Source organism: Brachyistius frenatus, unplaced genomic scaffold (genome assembly GCF_029030835.1).
Source record: "Brachyistius frenatus isolate BFR_SWC_R1_liver_20210118 unplaced genomic scaffold, ASM2903083v1 Contig_11, whole genome shotgun sequence".
In the NCBI taxonomy this organism is placed as follows: Eukaryota; Metazoa; Chordata; class Actinopteri; family Embiotocidae; genus Brachyistius; species Brachyistius frenatus.
Genome location: NW_027210610.1, coordinates 952,296 through 972,175, shown reverse-complemented (window position 1 = coordinate 972,175; position 19,880 = coordinate 952,296). Strand labels below are relative to the sequence as shown.

The 19,880-nt window shown below is 43.4% G+C and overlaps 1 protein-coding gene across 1 annotated transcript in view; it reads left to right on the top strand.

Annotated features, from left to right (window-relative positions):
* The window catches only part of trrap (transformation/transcription domain-associated protein), an 83,540-nt gene that overhangs the window by 32,888 nt on the left and 30,772 nt on the right, over nt 1-19,880 (top strand). The window contains exons 40-56 of the mRNA XM_069691346.1: nt 437-595; nt 923-1,060; nt 3,281-3,391; nt 4,105-4,251; nt 7,741-7,954; nt 8,181-8,309; nt 9,138-9,287; nt 10,955-11,154; nt 11,602-11,723; nt 13,131-13,344; nt 13,535-13,714; nt 13,957-14,103; nt 14,440-14,559; nt 15,982-16,269; nt 16,709-16,846; nt 17,142-17,254; nt 17,931-18,066. Coding sequence (XP_069547447.1) covers nt 437-595; nt 923-1,060; nt 3,281-3,391; nt 4,105-4,251; nt 7,741-7,954; nt 8,181-8,309; nt 9,138-9,287; nt 10,955-11,154; nt 11,602-11,723; nt 13,131-13,344; nt 13,535-13,714; nt 13,957-14,103; nt 14,440-14,559; nt 15,982-16,269; nt 16,709-16,846; nt 17,142-17,254; nt 17,931-18,066 — 2,706 coding nt within the window. The remainder of the gene's footprint in view (nt 1-436; nt 596-922; nt 1,061-3,280; nt 3,392-4,104; nt 4,252-7,740; nt 7,955-8,180; nt 8,310-9,137; nt 9,288-10,954; nt 11,155-11,601; nt 11,724-13,130; nt 13,345-13,534; nt 13,715-13,956; nt 14,104-14,439; nt 14,560-15,981; nt 16,270-16,708; nt 16,847-17,141; nt 17,255-17,930; nt 18,067-19,880) is intronic.

Here is a 19,880-nt window from a genome sequence, read left to right as displayed (position 1 = left end):
GATTTAACACAAAGTTGATGGAAGGGAGAGGTTCTTCCCATTTGCAGTGGATCCTCAAGAAAGAAGTTAACTGAACCAGTAGTAGACCTAAATATATATATATATATATTAAAAAAACAAAAAAAACAACAAAAAAAACAGCGTCATGCATGTTTCACTGGACAATTTAATTCTTCACATTATATTTTTTGGTCTCAGAAATGAAAACGAGTGTTTTTGAGTCCATGTGTTTGGGTTACAGCGCAGCAGACAAGACAGATGGAAAAGACAATGCAGTAAAGTCCGACCTGGCAGTTTGTGTGTGGAAAACTAAATGTGGAAGCTACTAACTAATATGTCGAATCACGACTCGGCTGGTAGGAGATGTGTTTACTTGTAGTTGTTGCACATTATTACTTTTCAGTGTTGGTAATACTTAGTGCCTTTGTTTTCCTAGGTGTACTACCCTGTCCGCCACCACCTGGTGCAGCACATGATCAGTGCCATGCAGCGTCTGGGCTTCACCCCCAGTGTGACCATAGAGCAGAGGAAACTGGCTGTGGACCTGGCTGAGGTGGTCATCAAGTGGGAGTTACAGAGGATCAAAGACCAGCAGGTAAACATACTGTTTTTTATTGATTTAAATGGATGTCAAATCTACCAGTTAGCAACTACTAAAAGCAGTGTTGTTCTCTAATCCTTTGTTGACATATACTGTAGAGTCAACCAAATAATGTTCTTCGCTTCTCATAATATTTAGTTTTATTGCGGACTGAAAGATGATTATTATTTTACAAGATAAAGCTTTTCTTCTTCCTCATGATTTATATTCCCGTAGGAGCTCGTAAGAAGCTTTAACAAGATATAATCACATTATATTTAGTGTGTAGACTGTAATAATTTTAACCTCCTCTTGTGCGCGTGCCTCTCTTTGGTGCGGCAGCCGGAGTCTGAGGCTGAAGTCGGGCCCGGCGGTGAAGGGACCAGTGGGGGAGCTGTGAAAAGGGGACTGTCTCTGGATGCTGCCGGTGCCGGACAAGACGTCAAGAGATTCCGCACAGCAACCGGCGCTGCCTCCGCGGTGAGCTCAATCGACAATCAATCCAATGCCAGTAGAACAGAGCAGAGCAGTTTGAAAGATACCGATCTAACAGCCATTTTTATTTTACCCGCTCGCCATTTAATGTGAAACAAAATCTATATGAGATGCCTTTGTTCCAAGAGGAGCCCGTTGAAAATCTGAATTCTAGTTGTTAGTTCACACTATGATCAATGTTTGATACGAGCAAAAACGTATCTTTCAAAAGGCAATTTCAGTTTATAATAAAAACTGCCTGGAATTGCCTGTTAGCTCTGTTAGCTCTCTATCACAGCCCTCAAGCGCTGCCTGGTGATATTGCCTACCTGCATCTTAAGTCCTGAATGTCCGTGTTGTAGATTGGAGACCATGTTTGGACATAGGAAAATAAGAGGGGAAAAGAAACTTAATTCAAACTAAGGTTATTTCATATATGAATTTTGGTGTTATTAATGAATTCCTGTCCTTATTTAGAAAGTTGAAAACTTCATCCATTAATTTGTCGTCTGTTGTAGATGGTTCTTTTTTTTCTATATGTTAAGTGTGTATAATTAATCATCACTAGTATAATGATCTCCGAAGCCTACAGAATTAGTCCCTTCCTGACAAAACTGAAATATATATATTTTTTTTAATTTGAGGACAAGCAATCAACATCACGTCATTTTGACTGTCCTTATCTGCAAGCAATGTTCTGAAAAGAAAATTACAGATTGTGTATTTTAAAATAGATGATTTTAATGACCTAAAAAAATAATTTTTTGTATTTTGAATTTTTGCCACTTTTTATGTGGATGTCCACTCAATGTCAATAGTAAATTGAAGCAATGAATTCCTCAGTGAATGCTATGCAGAGCTCAGTTTTTCTTGCTGGAGGAGCCGCGTCAGCAGTGCCTACGTTTACCAGGATGCGCTGCCTGTGAGCTTCTGACGCCTTAACCCTCCAATCTTTCGGTTCTCTTGTAGCATCCAAGCAGCAAAAAAACAATTAGCAGCCAGAAGATATTGTTCGCAGAGATCAAATAAAGGAAAGAAGGTGTTTATTCATCAGGAAGCTACCCGCAGCAATTGTACACAACAACACGTTGGGAAAAGCATTGTCCAAGGTTTGCTGTGAATCACCACCGTGGCCCACTTTGTTGGGCGTTATGGTGACTAAAATCTTCAAATGTCATCTGCACTCTGTACTCTGCTGTTTGTTTGATTTTTTTTTCCCAGTTTATCTTTGTTGTCCTGAAGAATGTCTTCACCACACCTCTGTCAAAGTGAGAACATAAACTTTCACGCACAGTACTGCACACGAGGTTCTCTCTTGGTTGGCGTCGGCGACAGCATCTGACAAAAAAACGCCGAGGTTGAAATTCATTGCAGCAGAATGATTCAGTTTCTGTGGGCGTTGGAGGGCAAATACGAGCAAAGGCCCCACCGGCTGGCCGATGCACCCGCAGCCTCGCTCTGCTACAGGTTTTTTTTTCCGCTGTTTACTCTGGCTCAAATAAATACAGCCGAATATCCGAGTCAGCCAAAACACTGTGAAATGTATCCACATTCATAAAATCCGCATATAGTATGCCATTTTCACTGTTGGGAAGCATAGTTTGTTGTGGTGCAAGCAAAGACACAATATTTTTAGTTTTTGAGTGGCATGTAGAGCGCCCTCTGGTGACCCACACAGCTCAAATAGCCTGTACTTCTTGTGGGCCACCAACTAGATCCATACACACTTCAAATGACAGATTTTGTAGCTGCTTCCCAAAGACAAAGAATTTATTGAGGAAGTTATTGCTTGAATTTAATACAGTTATGATCGACACTGATTGAGCAGCCAACTAATCCTTTTAAACAAAAGTTGTTGTACCCAGAAGGTGCAGTCTCAGTGATGGTGTTATTTTCTTTTAACTGATGTCAGGAGAAAAATGCAATAGCAGCATTTGTTTCTGCTTGAGCCGAGGAAATGTTAATTGCTCAGAAATCTTCCAGGATAATTATCAGAAAATCATAGGTACGGCTTGCTTTTTGCTATAAGCAGTGCAGGCAAAAACCTGACTTTGTGCCGGGTCTTTGATATTCCATCCTAACTCAGGACTGCAGCGTTGGCAGTAGTATCAGAAAGTTTTACTATCAAATGTGTTTCCCTGGCCACTTCTTAGAATCTTTCTTTTCTCAAACAAAAAAGTTCCCACATATTTGACATATTGATAATTATAATGTTTCTGTTTTCAGGTGTTTGGCCGCAGCCAGTCCATGCCAGGTACCGAGTCAATGCTCACCAAGCCTGTCGAGAAACAACATACGGACACTGTGGTGAACTTCCTCATCAGGATCGCATGCCAGGTAAGACCTCCACCATAATAGCCATCCACGCACGCACGCACGCACACACACACACACACACAGAGAGAGAGAGAGAGAGAGAGAGACGCGCAGTCCTTTGTGTCTCCTCACACAGCTGCCCCTCGGTCTAGTGGCAGCGATGACCTTGGTTACAAGCCTGAAATAGACTGCTGAGATTTCACTCACCTTGACTTTTCCTACTTTCTTTTTTGGGCCAACCTTCATTCTCACTGTTCATCCAACCATCTCTGTTGAATATAACCTTCTGTATAACCGCTGGGGATCAGTCACTGCTCACAGACCAGTCTACAGAAACATAATCTTTTCTTTGTGTCCCATTTGCATTGTGATACTGAATTGATCCCTGTAGAAAAATATGTTTTCACTGGCCCGAAGGATTACTATCCACCAAAGGACACCACACCTAGAGCTTATAGGGATTCATCGTCTTGGTCAAGGACGCCTCTGCAGGGAGGATGCTCGTCACTATGAAGGGCTATACAGGGGCTCTGAACTGAAGGATGGCCACCTTCCCGGCTGTGACACCATTTAAACTCAAACTGCATTTATGTATTTATGATATATGGCGACAGTCCTGGCCTCTTCTTGCGCTCTGTGATTTCTTACCTGTTCGGGACACCATGGCGATGTTAAAGATGAAGATCCATTGTCATTGGTAATCATTTTAGTCTTCCTCCACCTCTCCCATCTAGGTGAACGACAGCACCAATGTGGCTGGGTCTCCAGGGGAGCTGCTGTCCCGCCGCTGCGTTAGCCTGATGAAGACGGCCCTCAGGCCTGACATGTGGCCTCGTGCTGAGCTCAAGCTGCAGTGGTTTGACAAGCTACTAATGACAGTGGTAAGATGATTGTTATTATCTGTCCTCGGCTCTGTTGACACCTGGCATTAACCTCCGCTCATAAGTGGACATCTATAAGTATGTCAGTTCACGCCTGGCATTATAATGCGTCTCCACATGCGTCTCTAGTGACTACCTGTGATCGGATATGACTTTCCCATTCGATACGCAAATGAACGCGCACATCATGTAAATAAACACATGAAAGGGTACAGAAAGAGGGAGGGAGGTGAGAGGAGTCGACACACTAGTTAGCAAAATGAGACACTCTTGCTTACTCGAGCCTCCTTTTTATGCACGATCAATTAGCCAACTTAAGACCTATTTCACATTTGTAAATTTCTGAACACGAGAGTTTTTAATTCACAGCTCAAACCATCAGATGTTGGGTTCTGCGCTGCGGTGGAGTAATAAACTGTGCAAGGGGGCGTGGCTCTTTCACAGCTGTGTAGGTCTGTGTGGGAGAAATTGCAGATGAGGTAAACAAAAACAAAAAAAGGAAGTAGGTAGACAGCCTGTTTTTATTTAACTGCTTCACAGCCCCCAGTTTTTCTTGTAAATCTCTTTTTTTTTTCTGTATAGTTCAGCTGTGCTCAGCAGAATCACTCTGGATATTTTTTCTATTGAAAAAGCAGATTGAGCAGACTTGATCTCAATGCTTCCCTGGTGCGTTCACACCTGTTCTTTGAGCTGCCCACCTTCGGACCACCCAGGACGCATGTTAATGGAAGGTGTAAACGGCCCTGTTAGACTGCCTTTATGCTTCATGTAGCCACATTCAGGCTTGTTGTGAGCACTTGTCAGTCACTGCTTTTCCTTGGATATTAAACTTATCAGTATTTTTCTGAAATAATCAGGCTTATCTTTATTACTTTATTATGGTTACTGTTGCTGTTTATGGGGTAAGTAAAAAAAAAAAAAAAAAAAGCCTTTGTGACTTTAAGTTGGTAGTACAAGTGTATGTCATCAACAGGGTTTTAGGCAAACAAGTCAGAATACAATTCTAAATATTTCAGCTTGCTGTTGTTGTTACAACTCGGAGCAATGAGCAGCAAACAGCAGTGGATAACTGATGACTTCCCAGAGAAGTTTCTCTGTCCCTGCTTAAGCTCCGTCTTAGTGTTTGCTCTAACACCTCAGAGTCCTTTGTCTGTTATCAGTAATACATGAAGTGAGGCGCCAACCGCCATAATGACAAAATAATGACAGTGGTGAGATAACAAGAGTCTATCCGGGTTGGCCTGTGCCTTCTCATTCAACTCCCAACCCCTCTTCATCCTAAACTCCTAATCCGTGCTTTCTGTATCGCCCCGCTGCGCCTCCCCGCATCTCCCCTCGCCTTTTTCCCCTCTGTCGCTAACCACTTCCTCCTCTCATCTCTTCTTTTCTATCCAGCCTCTTATCGCAGTCTGTCTTCTCTCGCTCTTTTTATCCATTTCTCCTCTCCTTTTCTACACATCTCTCTGGTCTGATTTTGCATCACTGTTCAGACAAGGTTATCACCACGCGCCGGCAATTGTCACTTCCCTTGTTCCCTTTTGGGGATCGCTGCCTCGGCCGCGCCTTTCTCTCTCTGCACACACACACACACACACACACACACACACACACACACACACACACACACACACACACGCACACACGCACACACGGGCACACACGGGCAGACACAAACCCAATCCCAATCAACCCTTCCAGATCCCATTGGGGATGGTCTGGCAAACAAGGCTTTCTGTAGGTCTTATGTAGATTCACAGCCCCCCCCCCCCCCCCCCCCGGGAGCATGCTCTACCTGCCCAGCCTTCTTACTCAGACTAATGAACAATGCACTAAATCGGATTACCTTTTATCATCTCATTGTACTGGCATGGCAGTGATTAAGAGTCAGTGGGAGTGGCATGAGAGGGCAGATGAGGAGTGTAAGGGGAGACACACACACACACACACACACACACACACACACACACACACACACACACACACACACACACACACACACACACACACACACACAAACCCATGTATGCGTATGCCCTATCTGCATGGCTCCAGGGGCAAGTTCCCCATTCTTTTAATATCGTGCCAAATCAATACTGTACTAATATCTACCAGGAGCCTTATCACAAGAGTCACCTTGTTCATTAGCCAAGATTACTGCCATGGATCTGTTGCAGATTATCCTCTTGGCCCTGCCATTGTAAACCTTGATTGCAATTTAGACAAAATTAGGACCCAACGCTCGCCATTGATCTTTGATTTAGCAGCTATCACGATGCCTTGTGTTTTTTTGTGTGAGAGGTACCTCTGGTGTAGAATATTGATTTCTGAGTTGCATGGAATAAAAACTGAAATGGTTAATGTATCCACGGATGAATTTGCACTATAAGCTTGTACTGGAGGTGCCTCTTTACAGGTGATGAATCATCTGTCAGAGACCCTTCAGACGACTGAGATTCTTCAAGCAGAGAAGTTGTTTTATTTTTTAAGGTTATTTTACACAGACATTGAACACAGATATTGAACCCTCGCCTCAATCCGGAAGATGGAAGAGAAATGCGTGCTGGAGGCGCACAGAGTGCAACCAGGGCAAAGCTGCCACACCATGCTGAGGTTAAGGCCCAGAGTGGTGGGCCAGAACCAGGTGTCACCAGCACGCACCCCAACGTCAGATCTGTCAGCCTTCAGACCAGGTTGCTGGGAGTGCGATGGAGGAGGTGGGGGGGGACACTGGGTCATCTAGTTGAGAGCAAGGGCAACTGGCAATTTACTATATATATATACTATCTGGGGGAGATCCACAGATAAGTTGGAAAAAAAAAAGAAGAAACAAATAGTCCGATTTTTGAATTTGGACAGCAAAATCCTACTAGTTTTGGAAAATTCAGAATCGGATACAGACCTAGATTGCATACTTGTGACCATAGACTGGATGAAAAAAATGGACGTAGCCTCTGTGATGTCACCCATAAGTTAACTGAAGATCTGCTTTGAAGCTCAGTGTGGTGGTCATCTTGGCAGTGCCTGACTCGGCCCATTTTTGGATTACCCAGGAGTTAGGCGAAGTGATGGTTCGTTGGTGGAACTGAGAGCAGTGCCGTGGAGAGTCTTTGTATGGCTCAGTCTGTGACAGCTGAAACCTGCTGGCAGCACGATACGGTTGTTATGAACAGGGAAATTAGCCACACTAAACCCGTTTTTGGTGCTGGGTTGTAAACATGTTTATTCAGTTGAGCATGTTAATGTGGGGGTCAATGGGGATTGTCTCGCTTTCTGAGCCAGCAGCAAGTGTGGCACGTACATGCTGGCTTCATTCTTCAGTCTGGGAGATTGGTGCTTGCTGGTGACTCAAAAGATAAACCTGAATGTTTTACTCAATATGAGGACCACATTTATTGTGATGTCTCATACCTGCTAATTATTTCTGTTCCATGTGCCCACGTCTTTTAGTGAACTGACCTGGTTTCTCTGCTCTCCTCTCCGACCTCTCAGGAGCAGCCAGCGCAAGCTAACATCTCCAACATCTGCACCGGACTGGAGATCCTCTGCTTCCTGTTGACAGTGCTGCAGTCCCCGGCCATCCTGGCCCACTTCAAGCCTCTCCAGCGGGGCATCGCTGCATGCATGACCTGTGGCAATACCAAAGTCCTGCGTGCCGTCCACTCCCTCCTTTCTCGCCTCATGAGTATCTTCCCCACTGAGCCCAGTAAGTCGCTACTACTTTTTTGCCAAAATTCTAACCAACCAGATACACTCAGGAGAGCACTGCATGTCTCAGAAACTCCCTGCTGTCTTCATTAAAGAAGTACCAAAATATTTTGACCTTCGCTCTGTATTTTTGTTTACGCCTGTCGTGCCATGTGTTGAAAGCAAGGCATTGATTTAGGTTTTCAGCCATTCTGTCTGAAGTAAACATTGCTTTATTCCTCCAGGCACATCAACTGTGGCATCTAAGTATGAAGAACTGGAGTGTTTGTATGCAGCTGTGGGCAAGGTCATCTACGAAGGACTTACCAACTATGAAAAAGCCACAAGCAACACCAACCCAACACAACTCTTCGGTAAGAGACGCTCTAACTTTTTCTCTCCCTGTCATTTATCCTTTTCTAACCCGTTTCTGTCACTCTCACTTTGTTGCTTATAAACCCTGTCATAAAAAAAAAAAATTCACTGCTACTTTTTTCCCAACAAAACTAAGCGGCCTCTCAGTCACTTTTAGCAATTATACCGGTGAGTGGGTCATTAAAATGCAACCCGATGGGCCCTGCTGCTCAGGCTAACATCTGGCCAGTTTAAACGGGGGCCACAGTCCAGCGGTTTGGGAAAGATTGTCTTGGGAAGGATTGCTTTCGGCCACCCTCCCTGTGCAAACATTACTGTTATCCACCCAGATGTCAGTGAGTACTTATTGAAAAAGCTTATTTCAGGGAGACAGTTATGTCATGATTTTTTTGGAACTGATATATACATTAAGTCTCCAAATATAAGATGCTAAAGGTGACAAATGGCTACCAGAGAGCAGTCTAAAGGTAACACTACTTGATACAGTTTTCCAAAGTTACACTTGTGGTCAATAAAAAGCTTTCGGTGCCCTGCTGTTGCAGCGAGGTAGCGCTGGTGTGATGCATCTGGCTGGCCAGGGGAGAGACATTTTAACATTTGTCTCCCCTCCAGGGAGCAGCAACAGAGAGGGACATTACTCATTCTTATTCTTGCCTCTCTGACACAAAAAAACCCCAACCTTTTCACGCTGTGTGAATGAACACAAGCTTGACTGCAGGTGTGTGTGTCTGTTACCTTACCCCAGAGAGGTTAAGGGTCCTGATTGTGTTGGCCATTTTTTCTCACCTCCCTTTATCTTCCTCCCGTCCCCTTCATTTGTCTTACAGGAACACTGATGATCCTGAAGTCAGCCTGCAGCTACAACGCCAGCTACATCGACCGCCTCATCTCAGTGTTCATGCGCTCACTACAGAAGATGGTGCGGGAACACCTGAGCCCTCAGCAGGCAAACCCGGGAGTGACCGAGACCAACACGGGTAAATCACGTACATGGACATGAATTCAGTGGAAAGATATGAGGAAGCCAGTCGGAGCCATAATACACCTATTTTATCTTATAACATAAAGAGTGATTACATACAAACACACAGGGACAGATGTGGACATTGAGAAGCTTTTACATGTGGTCCACTGCCTACATAAAAATGGTCTTTAAAACTTGCTTTGATTTCATTATGTTGTTTTTTTTCTATTTTGCTGCTCAAAAAAGGGTGTAAACTAATTTGATTTCTAAATGTAGCAGTCTCAGTCTTACATAAAATGTAATTTAATTAACACAGACTCTGATATGCAGATTTAGAGAGCAACTTAAGAGAATATACAAATAACAAGATAATGTTTGAGTAGCAAATTTGTATTACGTGAACATAAAGATATCCAGTTGAAACACACAATACAACTTTTGGAAAGGTTTGGTTTAGTTAGCTGAAACTGCTTAAGTTGAAGGAACATGGTTGACAGTTAGGGGGTCAAACATTGGCTGATCAGCAGTGCATCCGTACAGGCCTCCATACAAACAGTCAGCATAAACCTGGTGCCACTCTTAGTAATTCCCTGTTCAAACAGCCAAGCCTGGCCCACAGTCCACCTCTTTCCCAGTTTGCCTCCCTGTGTGGCTCAATATTTAACCCAGACCTCAAGTTCACAAGCCCTGAGTCACCATCAGAGCTCCGAGATTCACCAGACTGTGCACCAGACATCAACCACTGTCTCACTTGGACTTACTCTGTTGGGCTGCGGTCACGGCTGGCTGACGTTATCAGGAAGGATAGCGTCCGTAGTCCCCCCTCCCCCCTTATTCAACAAGGGCTTGACTGTCTGTGAGGTGGACTCAGCACACTCACACAGTGGCCTTCTTCAGACTCAGTTAGAGCTCAGATATCCCGTATATCTCAGAGGCAGCGCCTGCAAGGACTGTATCAAAAGTCCTACGTCAATGGCTGCAGCTGTGTTTTCAATAGCGGTTGTGGTGAGTTGAGATCCACTCCGCAGATTGTCTGCTTTCACAGGGAATGTTCCTCGGTTCTGGTTGCCAGTCTGTATTGTCTGCTGTTCCCTCTCTGTGTGAAGTAAACAGACGGTCACCTTGTGCTGTTTTGCTGTGTGTTTAAAAGGGGAGTCACTGTTTGATGCAGAACCTCCTGATAACTTATCTTGCATGTTCTTCAATACGTGTCAAGATTAGAGTTAAAGTGCTGTTTTTGGTACTTTGCCATGTTTTGGGTTATTGTATCGAGGTTTACTGTTCATTTTCTTTCTTGACCTCATGAGGTTTATAGAAGTCTGGCTTTACATAATTCCTGTTGCTTGCCCTCAGATGAGAGGTAATGACTGGAAGATGCTATCTGTGCTGTAAACGAGTCCCTAATGACTATGCCGGGAAGCCCAGAGATCAACCCTCCACTATGAGAAGTTACAGACACTAAGACCAAAGGCTATCTGACCAGTGAGGCCTCTGCCTCTAAAGATTATTATTGTTTTAGCTGTCCAATAAACGAAACTCAAGTCGTTCCATCATGATTGTAAAACATATTCAAAACAAGCTTGACTTGAATTTATCTGTATGAATAATACAATTATTACTGTGGTGACCAAGTGTTTTTGTCTTAACCCTCCTGACTGTTGTTCCTGTCTGCTCTAATAGTGACCAGTGAGTTGGTGATGCTCAGTCTCGACCTGGTGAAGACTCGCCTGTCGGTCATGAGCATGGAAATGAGGAAGAACTTCATCCAGGTCATCCTCACCTCCCTGATCGAGAAGTCTCCCGATCCCAAAATCCTCCGCGCCGTCGTCAAGATCGTAGAAGAGTGGGTGAAAAACAATTCTCCCATGGCTGCCAACCAGGTAAGAAGGAGGCTTTACTCTGCGAGACGGTTCAGATGGTATTAAGCTCTACAAAAATCATGTGTACAAACAAATGGAAATGCATGATTCAGCAGATTATAGCATTATTTCTTTGATAACAGCAGCTGAATGGAGAACTGAATCAGCAAAGTTTTAAAAGGTGTGAAACCTTTGGACAAACAACAAGCAAAGCACATTTTCCAAATCCAGTGAGGTTAACATTAGCATAATACCCACACAAGTGTCTTTGGTCTTCATTTTCTTTTAAGCTGTAGGAGAGTAAGCAGTGCCGGGCTGAGCCGGACAGAGAGGTGCACTTACAAGGAATGAACTGAATACATGATTTGTGGTTTGTATTTTCTCCCCTCTTCCTGACTGTCTCTTTCATTTTCATAAATACCCTCTCCTGCATCTCCACTTTCTACCCGACACTCATTTTCCTCTCAGATGCCAAACCTGCGCGAGAAGTCCATCTTGCTGGTGAAGATGATGACCTACATAGAGAAGCGTTTCCCAGATGAACTTGAGTTAAACGCCCAGTTCCTGGACCTCGTTAATTACGTCTACAGGTAATTACTGCCATTCATCACATGGCCAAATGGCCGTGCCACCGCCGCCACGCCGCCCTTGCATCCATCTTAACAGGGAGGGATGAAGGTCGGGAGGTTGAGGCGGGGAAAAGACACGGGAGGTTGGGTCAGGGAGCAATGGACAATCAAGATGAAGAGGAGGGGAGTTGGAGCATCAGCAGTTTACCGATTCATCTTTTTTTGAAGAAGATGGGACACGTAAAGATAGATCATTAAAGATGGTAATGATGAGAATCAGTCGGTGGTACGCAGGAGCTGAAGAACTAATTAATATTTATTGTAGCTGTAGGTTGAAAAAAGGGTAGAGAGGAGTATTCGTGAGACAGCAGGGAGTGATAGAGATAGATAATGCACCTGAGTCTTTCACAGGGTTACAGTAGTATCAGGACTCGGCCAGCTCGTGACAGGACACCCAGCAGGAGAGGGTAAGAGGGGCGAGACTGTCTCTCTGCCTACTATTCATCAAACCATGGCTATCATTGTCTTTCCATCTTACACGCATACACATTTAATCAGCCCAATGCATCCTGCTGTATCCGCCACCCCACCCCGCCCTACCAGCTCTTCATGTCAGAAGATTTAGGACGAGCAGTAAAGCTTTTGACGGACAGTGAGTAATGATAATGGAATGATAAAGCAGCTGTGCCTGAACAAAGTGTGATTAGGAGAATGGCGTAAATACAGGACGATGCAGTTGTGGTCGTCTTGCCTTCGCTGTCCCACCTTTCTCCTCTTATTCGTTCATATGAATCATCCCCACGACGACCATTCAGTGCAGCAGGATGATGTCGAAATAATCATGTTAAATAATTGTTACATTTGTTATTGTTACTGTAGTCTGTGCATCAAAGATGTAATATAGTTAACTGCTCAAGAAATGACGTGTGAACATGCTCGCATTTATGTGATGCAGATCCATTTCTCTGCTTGTAATAAATGTGGAATTTTACCTTTCTGCCATATTTGTAAATAATCCCTTAATCCCAAAGAAGATTGGTTAAATTGTATTCAGCTAATTAGTTGTAATTAGATCCTTTTGATAAAGATTTGGTAGTGAAGAGATCAACTTTGCATGCGTTTGCTCTTCTAAATACAATATAATTGAGTTATAAATGCAATTAAGACAAGTTAAAGTATAAAAACAAAGGAGTTTGTCTCAAACATTCTTAAATTGCTGCTAGATTTGTGTTTCAGTTCCATATGACAATAAGTTTTGGAACCACTCAATCCCTCTCAGCTGAGTGATTGTTGTCTGTGCACTTGGCTCATAGTTTAATGATGAAGAGCTCAAAGTCTGTTTTTATTTACTGACTTCAATAATTTTAGAAGTGTAATGGGCGAGAGCCACCACCTCAGCTCTAAATGTTGTGTCTGTCACATATTCAGGGATGAGAGCCTTTCAGGAAGTGACATCACATCCAAGTTGGAGCCAGCCTTCCTCTCAGGGCTTCGCTGCAGTCAGCCGCTGATCAGAGCCAAGTTTTTCGAGGTGTTCGATTCTTCCATGAAGCGGCGCGTCTATGAGAGGCTCCTCTACATCTGCTGTTCTCAGAACTGGGAGGCCATGGGCAGCCACTTCTGGATCAAACAGTGCATAGAGGTAAACAGTGTTGTCTGATCTTCTAATGGGCTTTTGAAGTCTTTTATCCTGCATTGAAAAGAGTGTTGTTGACACACAAGAACAAGTCTTTATTTTGTTCTGGCCTTTTTTCGTTTCAGCTATCATCTTGACATTCCTGTTGCTTTTTGTCACTGATGCTCCATTTTGCACCCGTTTGTGCGTTTGATAGTTGTTGCTGGCAGTGTGCGAGCGAAACACCATCATCGGCACCAGCTGCCAGGGATCCATGCTGCCGTCTATCACCAACGTCATCAACCTGGCTGACAGCCATGACCGCGCCGCCTTCGCCATGGCAACGCATGTCAAGCAGGAGCCCCGTGAGAGGGAAAACAGTGAGACCAAGGAGGAGGTGGGACACTCGAACACACACACACTTCACAATGTGTCTGACAGAAATTAACACATTATCTCATTAGGAGTGTGGATGTGACAGAGTGCAGTATGCTTTTTTTCTGTTTCCTCTCATTTGCCCATTACCAAAAAGCTGTTGATTTTGAATGTCTTTAAATGCCCTTTCAAAACAGCATTCCATCCATCTCAAAGCTCTGCCAACAGATATTTGTTCTTTCTCCTCTTTTATTCCTCCGGCAGGATGTGGAGATCGACATAGAATTAGCACCAGGTGACCAGACAGCCATTCCCAAGACTAAAGAGCAGGCTGACAGAGACACAGGCAACCAACTGCACATGCTTACCAACCGCCATGACAAGTTCCTCGACTCATTACGGGAGGTCAAGGTAAGGTTGGTCCTTCTGGAACCAGCATCTGTCCTTCAGTTTGAGGGGTTGATGAGACTTGATAGGTTTTTGACAAAGCTTTGGGGAAATTACTCTTGATTTCCCTGGGGGAACCACTCGCAGTACAACAACACTGCTGAACACTTGCTAAAACACATATTTTTGTTCTAGCTATAAAATCAAGAACTGATTTTGACATTGGTGTTATTTGAATACATCTCCACTCAGTAAGATGGTAAATCAGCAGTTCTCTTGAGTCCTGAAAGCAGGTATTAAGAACCACTGCCCTGCTGTGTCAGCAGCCAGCATCTGTAATTTTTCTCTGCTCTGTGTCAGACGGGGGCACTTCTGAACGCCCTGGTCCAGCTCTGCCACATCTCCACGCCGCTGGCCGAAAGGACCTGGGTTCAGCTTTTCCCTCGCCTCTGGAAGATTCTTTCCGACAGGCAGCAGCACGTGAGTAGGATTTGCTGGCATCTGTCTCGTTGCCCCCCCAGAGTCCAGAGCACGTGGATAGTTTAGCTCAGTGGTTCTCAGCCGGTCGAGCCTCAGGACCACTGGTTAAGATTGTGACCAAGTCATCAGATTTTCAAATATTGTGAATATTCAACGTGAGAAAATTCTAAATAACACTCGCACACTGATTTGCACTCTCTATAGCCAGTATTTATGACTTGCACTTTGTCTTGCAAACACACACAAACTCGTCCACTATATCCTTTTATTGAACCTCATCAATGATGTTAGCAAGCAGGCGGTATGTCAGACCATCTAGTTTCAAAACATGTAATTCTGCTCAATGAGAAACAGAATCAGTGAAGTTAAGTACAGAAGCAAGACAGCTGAGAGAGGAAACCTGTAATGAGTTTAACAAACCAGATGCTTATAGAGTATTTTGAGACTCATTTAAAGGCTTTGATTTTAAGTGATTGAAATCTTAAAGAGGCAGTCAGATTCAAAGTATTCTTTTCCTTTTAAGACAGGCTTGAAGTCACAAATATGTCATATGTGTTTATTCTGCCTAAGCTCTGCATTTCATGGCACCATTACATCAATTTATAGTGAAAATAGAGTGATTACTGCGGCTCAGGCTTTACGTCTCTGGATTACATCGGAATGATTTAAAAAAAAAAGAAGAAGAAGAAGAAAAAAAAGCATCTCCTTCGGAAAGAAATTTGATAACATATTGGCGTTCTCCACCACCAGTCTAATTAAAGTGACCATCAAAGCATAAATTACTCCATGCTGTCAACGGGCAGTGAATTATATTCATTACCAATACATCAGTGTGTCAGTCATGATTTTCAGAGCAGTAAACCCCTGATCATGCTCAGAGTCGGTTCTGTCTAGATGTGGGAGTTCTGAGAGGCTCTGTTTATGTAGAGTAGCCATGTGGAGGTCAAACTAACATGTAAAGATTCTTATTTGCATATTTGCATTGCTTTTAATAAATGTTCAAGTGATAAAGATGTTGCAATAATTAAAAATAAAACAAGAATTTGAAAATAGAACTGGCAGAAATACCATTGTAGTGTTAATATTTCCTAGTCTTGACTATTTTTAAATATGTGTATTATATCACAACGTGACATGTGTTGTTAAAATTAATGCACATTGAGTAACTTTTTGATCATGTTTCTTGTGGTCTGAACACACAGGAAGGCTCCATACAATTTGTCATTTGTCCCCCTCTCAGTCATCCTACCTGTTATCTTCTACTCTCCTTTCCTGTTTCTTAACAGCTCTCTTTTCTGGAAAATGGCATTATGTTGCATCCCGTACATGCAACAGAATGCCTTTATCAATAGGCCATATCAGTGCACTGCTGCTAAAGTAAAAGTGGGTGGCTGATGATCTCCTCTTTCTCTCGCTCTTCAGGCTTTGTCTGGAGAAATGAGTCCTTTCCTGTGCAGTGGTAGCCACCAGGCCCAGAGGGACTGCCAGCCCAGTGCCCTCAACTGCTTTGTGGAAGCCATGTCTCAGTGTGTGCCTCCTATTCCCATCCGCCCCTGTGTGCTGAAGTACTTGGGCAAGACACACAACCTCTGGCTGCGCTCCACTCTCATGCTGGAGCAGCAGGCCTTTGAAAAGGGCCTCAGCCTGCACAGTAAACCCAAGCAGAGCACCGAGTTCTACGAACAGGAGAGCATCACACCACCTCAGCAGGTAAAGCATTTTCATTTAAGCTTAGAGTTGGCAGTGTTGTTTTTTAAAGGCTTTTTCTTCTCATTTTAGATAGTTCCGCTAATAATGATTAACTTGACAATAGCCAATGTTCATACAAACAAGGACTTTGTCAAGAAAGAAAAAGAAAATGGATCCCTACATGACTGCCTAGACCAGCAGACAAAAGAAAATATATCATGGATATCTTCTTCAAACTACTGCTGTGTTTTTTGTTCATCGTTCTCCTCCACAGAGGACGGTCTAGAGATATATTTCTCATGTTTGCTGCAGTCTGATGTTTTAAGTTGGAAAATCTGCCTCCCACCCCGTTTGAACTCGACTCATTAGCAAATGTGCTCTCATTAAATTTACAGTTTGATCCTTGCCGATTTTCCGATTTGTTCTGCTGCCATCCACATCTTGTTCTGTGTCCATACAGGAGATTTTGGACTCTCTAGCAGAGCTGTACTCTCTACTCCAAGAGGAGGACATGTGGGCGGGCTTGTGGCAGAAGAGGTGCAAGTTTCCAGAGACCGCTACAGCCATTGCCTACGAGCAGCATGGCTTCTTTGAACAGGTGAGAGAAAGCTTAAAGTAGACCCACTGGTCGCTTGAACATGTATGTCTGTCAGTATTTACCCAATTACTGTTTTATTAGGTTCCCCTTGTTAAAACGAATGCAACAATCCTGCAAACAAACACCAACCTCATGAAAGTGATTATTCTACTTTATGATAAGTTTGGAGTTTGTGCTCCTGCTACATTACATACTATATAACATTTTATAAAAAGGTGTTTATAATATGTTACTATGCTTATTTTCTGTTATTACGAAGAGCTGGTTCTAGAAATTTAACAACATATCTGTTCAGGCTCAAGAAAGCTATGAGAAAGCAATGGAGAAGGCCAGAAAAGAGCACGAGAGGAGCAACGTCTCCCCTGCCATCTTCACCGAGTACCAGCTCTGGGAGGACCACTGGATACGGTAAGAACTCTGCAACAGAAATCTACCAAACCACAGAACATTTATTCCATATATCACACAAATTATAAAGCAGGGCATTCAGAAGCCGTCTGTACGGCCTGCAGAATTACAATTTACGACAAAAAAATCTGTCCATGTCTTGCAGGCAGGTCAAATCCATAATGTGAAGAAAATGGACAAAAAAGTCTCTTTCTTTGTGATATATCTGAATTTAATGGTTTGTCGTCGTCTCGTTTGACCACCATGCCTCCCTGCAGAGCCAAATGACTCATCTGTTTTTATGTCTGTCTGTTTTAAAAAAAAGTATTGGTGTTAAGCGAGATAGGGTTCAATGTTAAGTTCAGTTGCCTCCAATAGAGTATTTTACCAATCATATCATTCACAAAGTTAGAACCACACATAAGCCAGACGGATGAGACTAAAAAAGACTAAGACACTAATGCAAATGGTTAAAACCTAAACAAATATTTTTAAAGTGTCAGTTATCGACAGTTCATTTTTAGTACGTTTAAGCTATGACTTTTAGTAGTTCCAAAAAAATAACGCTGTTGATTAGGGTAATAAAATGGCTACATTTATTACTAAAATCTTATTCAGAGCAGCTATAGTGTTTTTAAAAACTCAAAACTATTTAATGTTTTACTAAAGTTCTCATCTCCTTTGTCTTCATCTGCAGCTGCTCGAAGGAATTGAACCAGTGGGAACCTTTGACTGAATATGGCCAATCCAAAGGTCACTCAAACCCTTATCTGGTGCTTGAGTGTGCTTGGAGGGTCTCCAACTGGGCTGCCATGAAGGAGGCTCTGGTACAGGTGAGTTCTGAAAAATCGTCTCGTAAACATGCGTGTATTTCTGTATGTCTGACTGACTCCCAAGTGGTGAAATAACCTCTTCACTAACAGTATAGACACAAGTTCTCTAACAATCACAGACACAGTGGAGCCTGGAGGCTTGAACGCAGTGAACCAGGGAGACGTTTTTGTTTTTTTCTTTGTTTTATTCCTGGTTTCCGGTACAGTGCTGCATATATAAAGCCCAGGCCTCATGTTAGTGTGAAGTGTAGTAGCTTGATATCAGTGGAGTCCGGTTCCTCCATAACCCCATACCCCCCTGGGAGAATGAGAGGTGGCCGTAAAGCTGTGGAAATGCGGTTCAGCTGTTTGCTACTTGAATTTATTGGCCTCATGTTTCCTAAAACAAAGTGTAGATGGGTGGCAAGCGTGTGATAGCACCTGACATATAACATATACTCCTGCTTTGCTCTTTCAAGGAGACTTGGAACCAATCCATTGAGCCACTCTGTCCTAAGGTGACATCTAATTAAATTGTCTGGATGGCAACACCAACTCCACTATATCCCTTCCTCCTTGTTTCATTTCTTCCTTCCTCTGTGCACTCATTTCTCTTTCTTTTGTCTCACTCCTCCTCCAGCTTCTTTTCTCTGGCATTACCACCCTCTCTACGTTTACTGCCACCTCCATCTCTTCATCCCTCTCTCCGTAGCTCTGTCTGTAACAGCTAATATTTACGACAGCTGCGTGTGTGAATAATTACCTGAGCATCTGCTGCAGGGTGATTTGTTTTATGGAGGAGGAGAAGAGCAAGGCTTTCAGCCAGCCAGCCAGCCGCCTGCTTGCCCACTGCTCATCAGCTCAGAGGCGAAGTCCGAACGTCCCTGCTTTCAATTAAAGCTGGCTCTTGATAAGGGCGGCCCTGTCTCCAGGATATTCATCAAGCGTCACCCCCCCCGATAAGTGCGCTTTGACCGATCACTGTAATTTTCTCCAGCATCGGAAGAGCTTACACAAAAACACACCAATGCTGTCTCGCTCTCTTTTCCCTTTCTTTCTTTTTGGTTTTCAGTTCTCTCAGTCTGTGTCTCTCTCACTCACACAGCAGCAAACAACAAGTGTGACGTCGGAGGCTACCCATGACTATTATTTGTTTAGTGTTGATGCACTCGGCGTTTTAATCAATAGCAGGGCCTTTTCCACTCCTCCGCCTCCGTGTCAGGCTCGTCAGGTTTATTAGTCATTAGTACAAAAGTCCTGTTGAAACCATTCAGATTGGAAACAGTACTGTTGTGTATTTGTGTGTTAAGTACTAAATTATGCACAGAAAATGTCATAGGCCTCTTCCCCGCGGATGTTTTCATTTAATTAAAACTGCCACACTTACAGCGCTGTGAAGAGTGTACGCTATTCCGCTTGACATCAGGGGCACAAACACACAGACAAACATCACACCACACACACCAGCTGTGTCCGTTTCTGAAGAAGGGCTACCGATTCCAAATTCATTCAAGTGTTTTGTTTAGCTACTTAACGGCTGCGGTGGCGAGTCAACTTTCAATGTACCGCTCATGTGCAATGACACATCGTAGTGTTTGATCTTGATGACTATTATTACCACAACATTAGGTCTGCCAAGTTAGCTATCAATAACAGCCCGTCACTTGTGTACATATTTTCTTTCGAAGTTACTAAATTACAGAAATGCAAAAGATTACAAAACTGTACACTTGATCAGTCTTAACATCAATTATTTATTTAAATTGAAAGAACAAATCTGTGCACTCACCTTAAACTAAATTCGTGGAGGAGATTGGCAGCCATTTTAGCTCCTT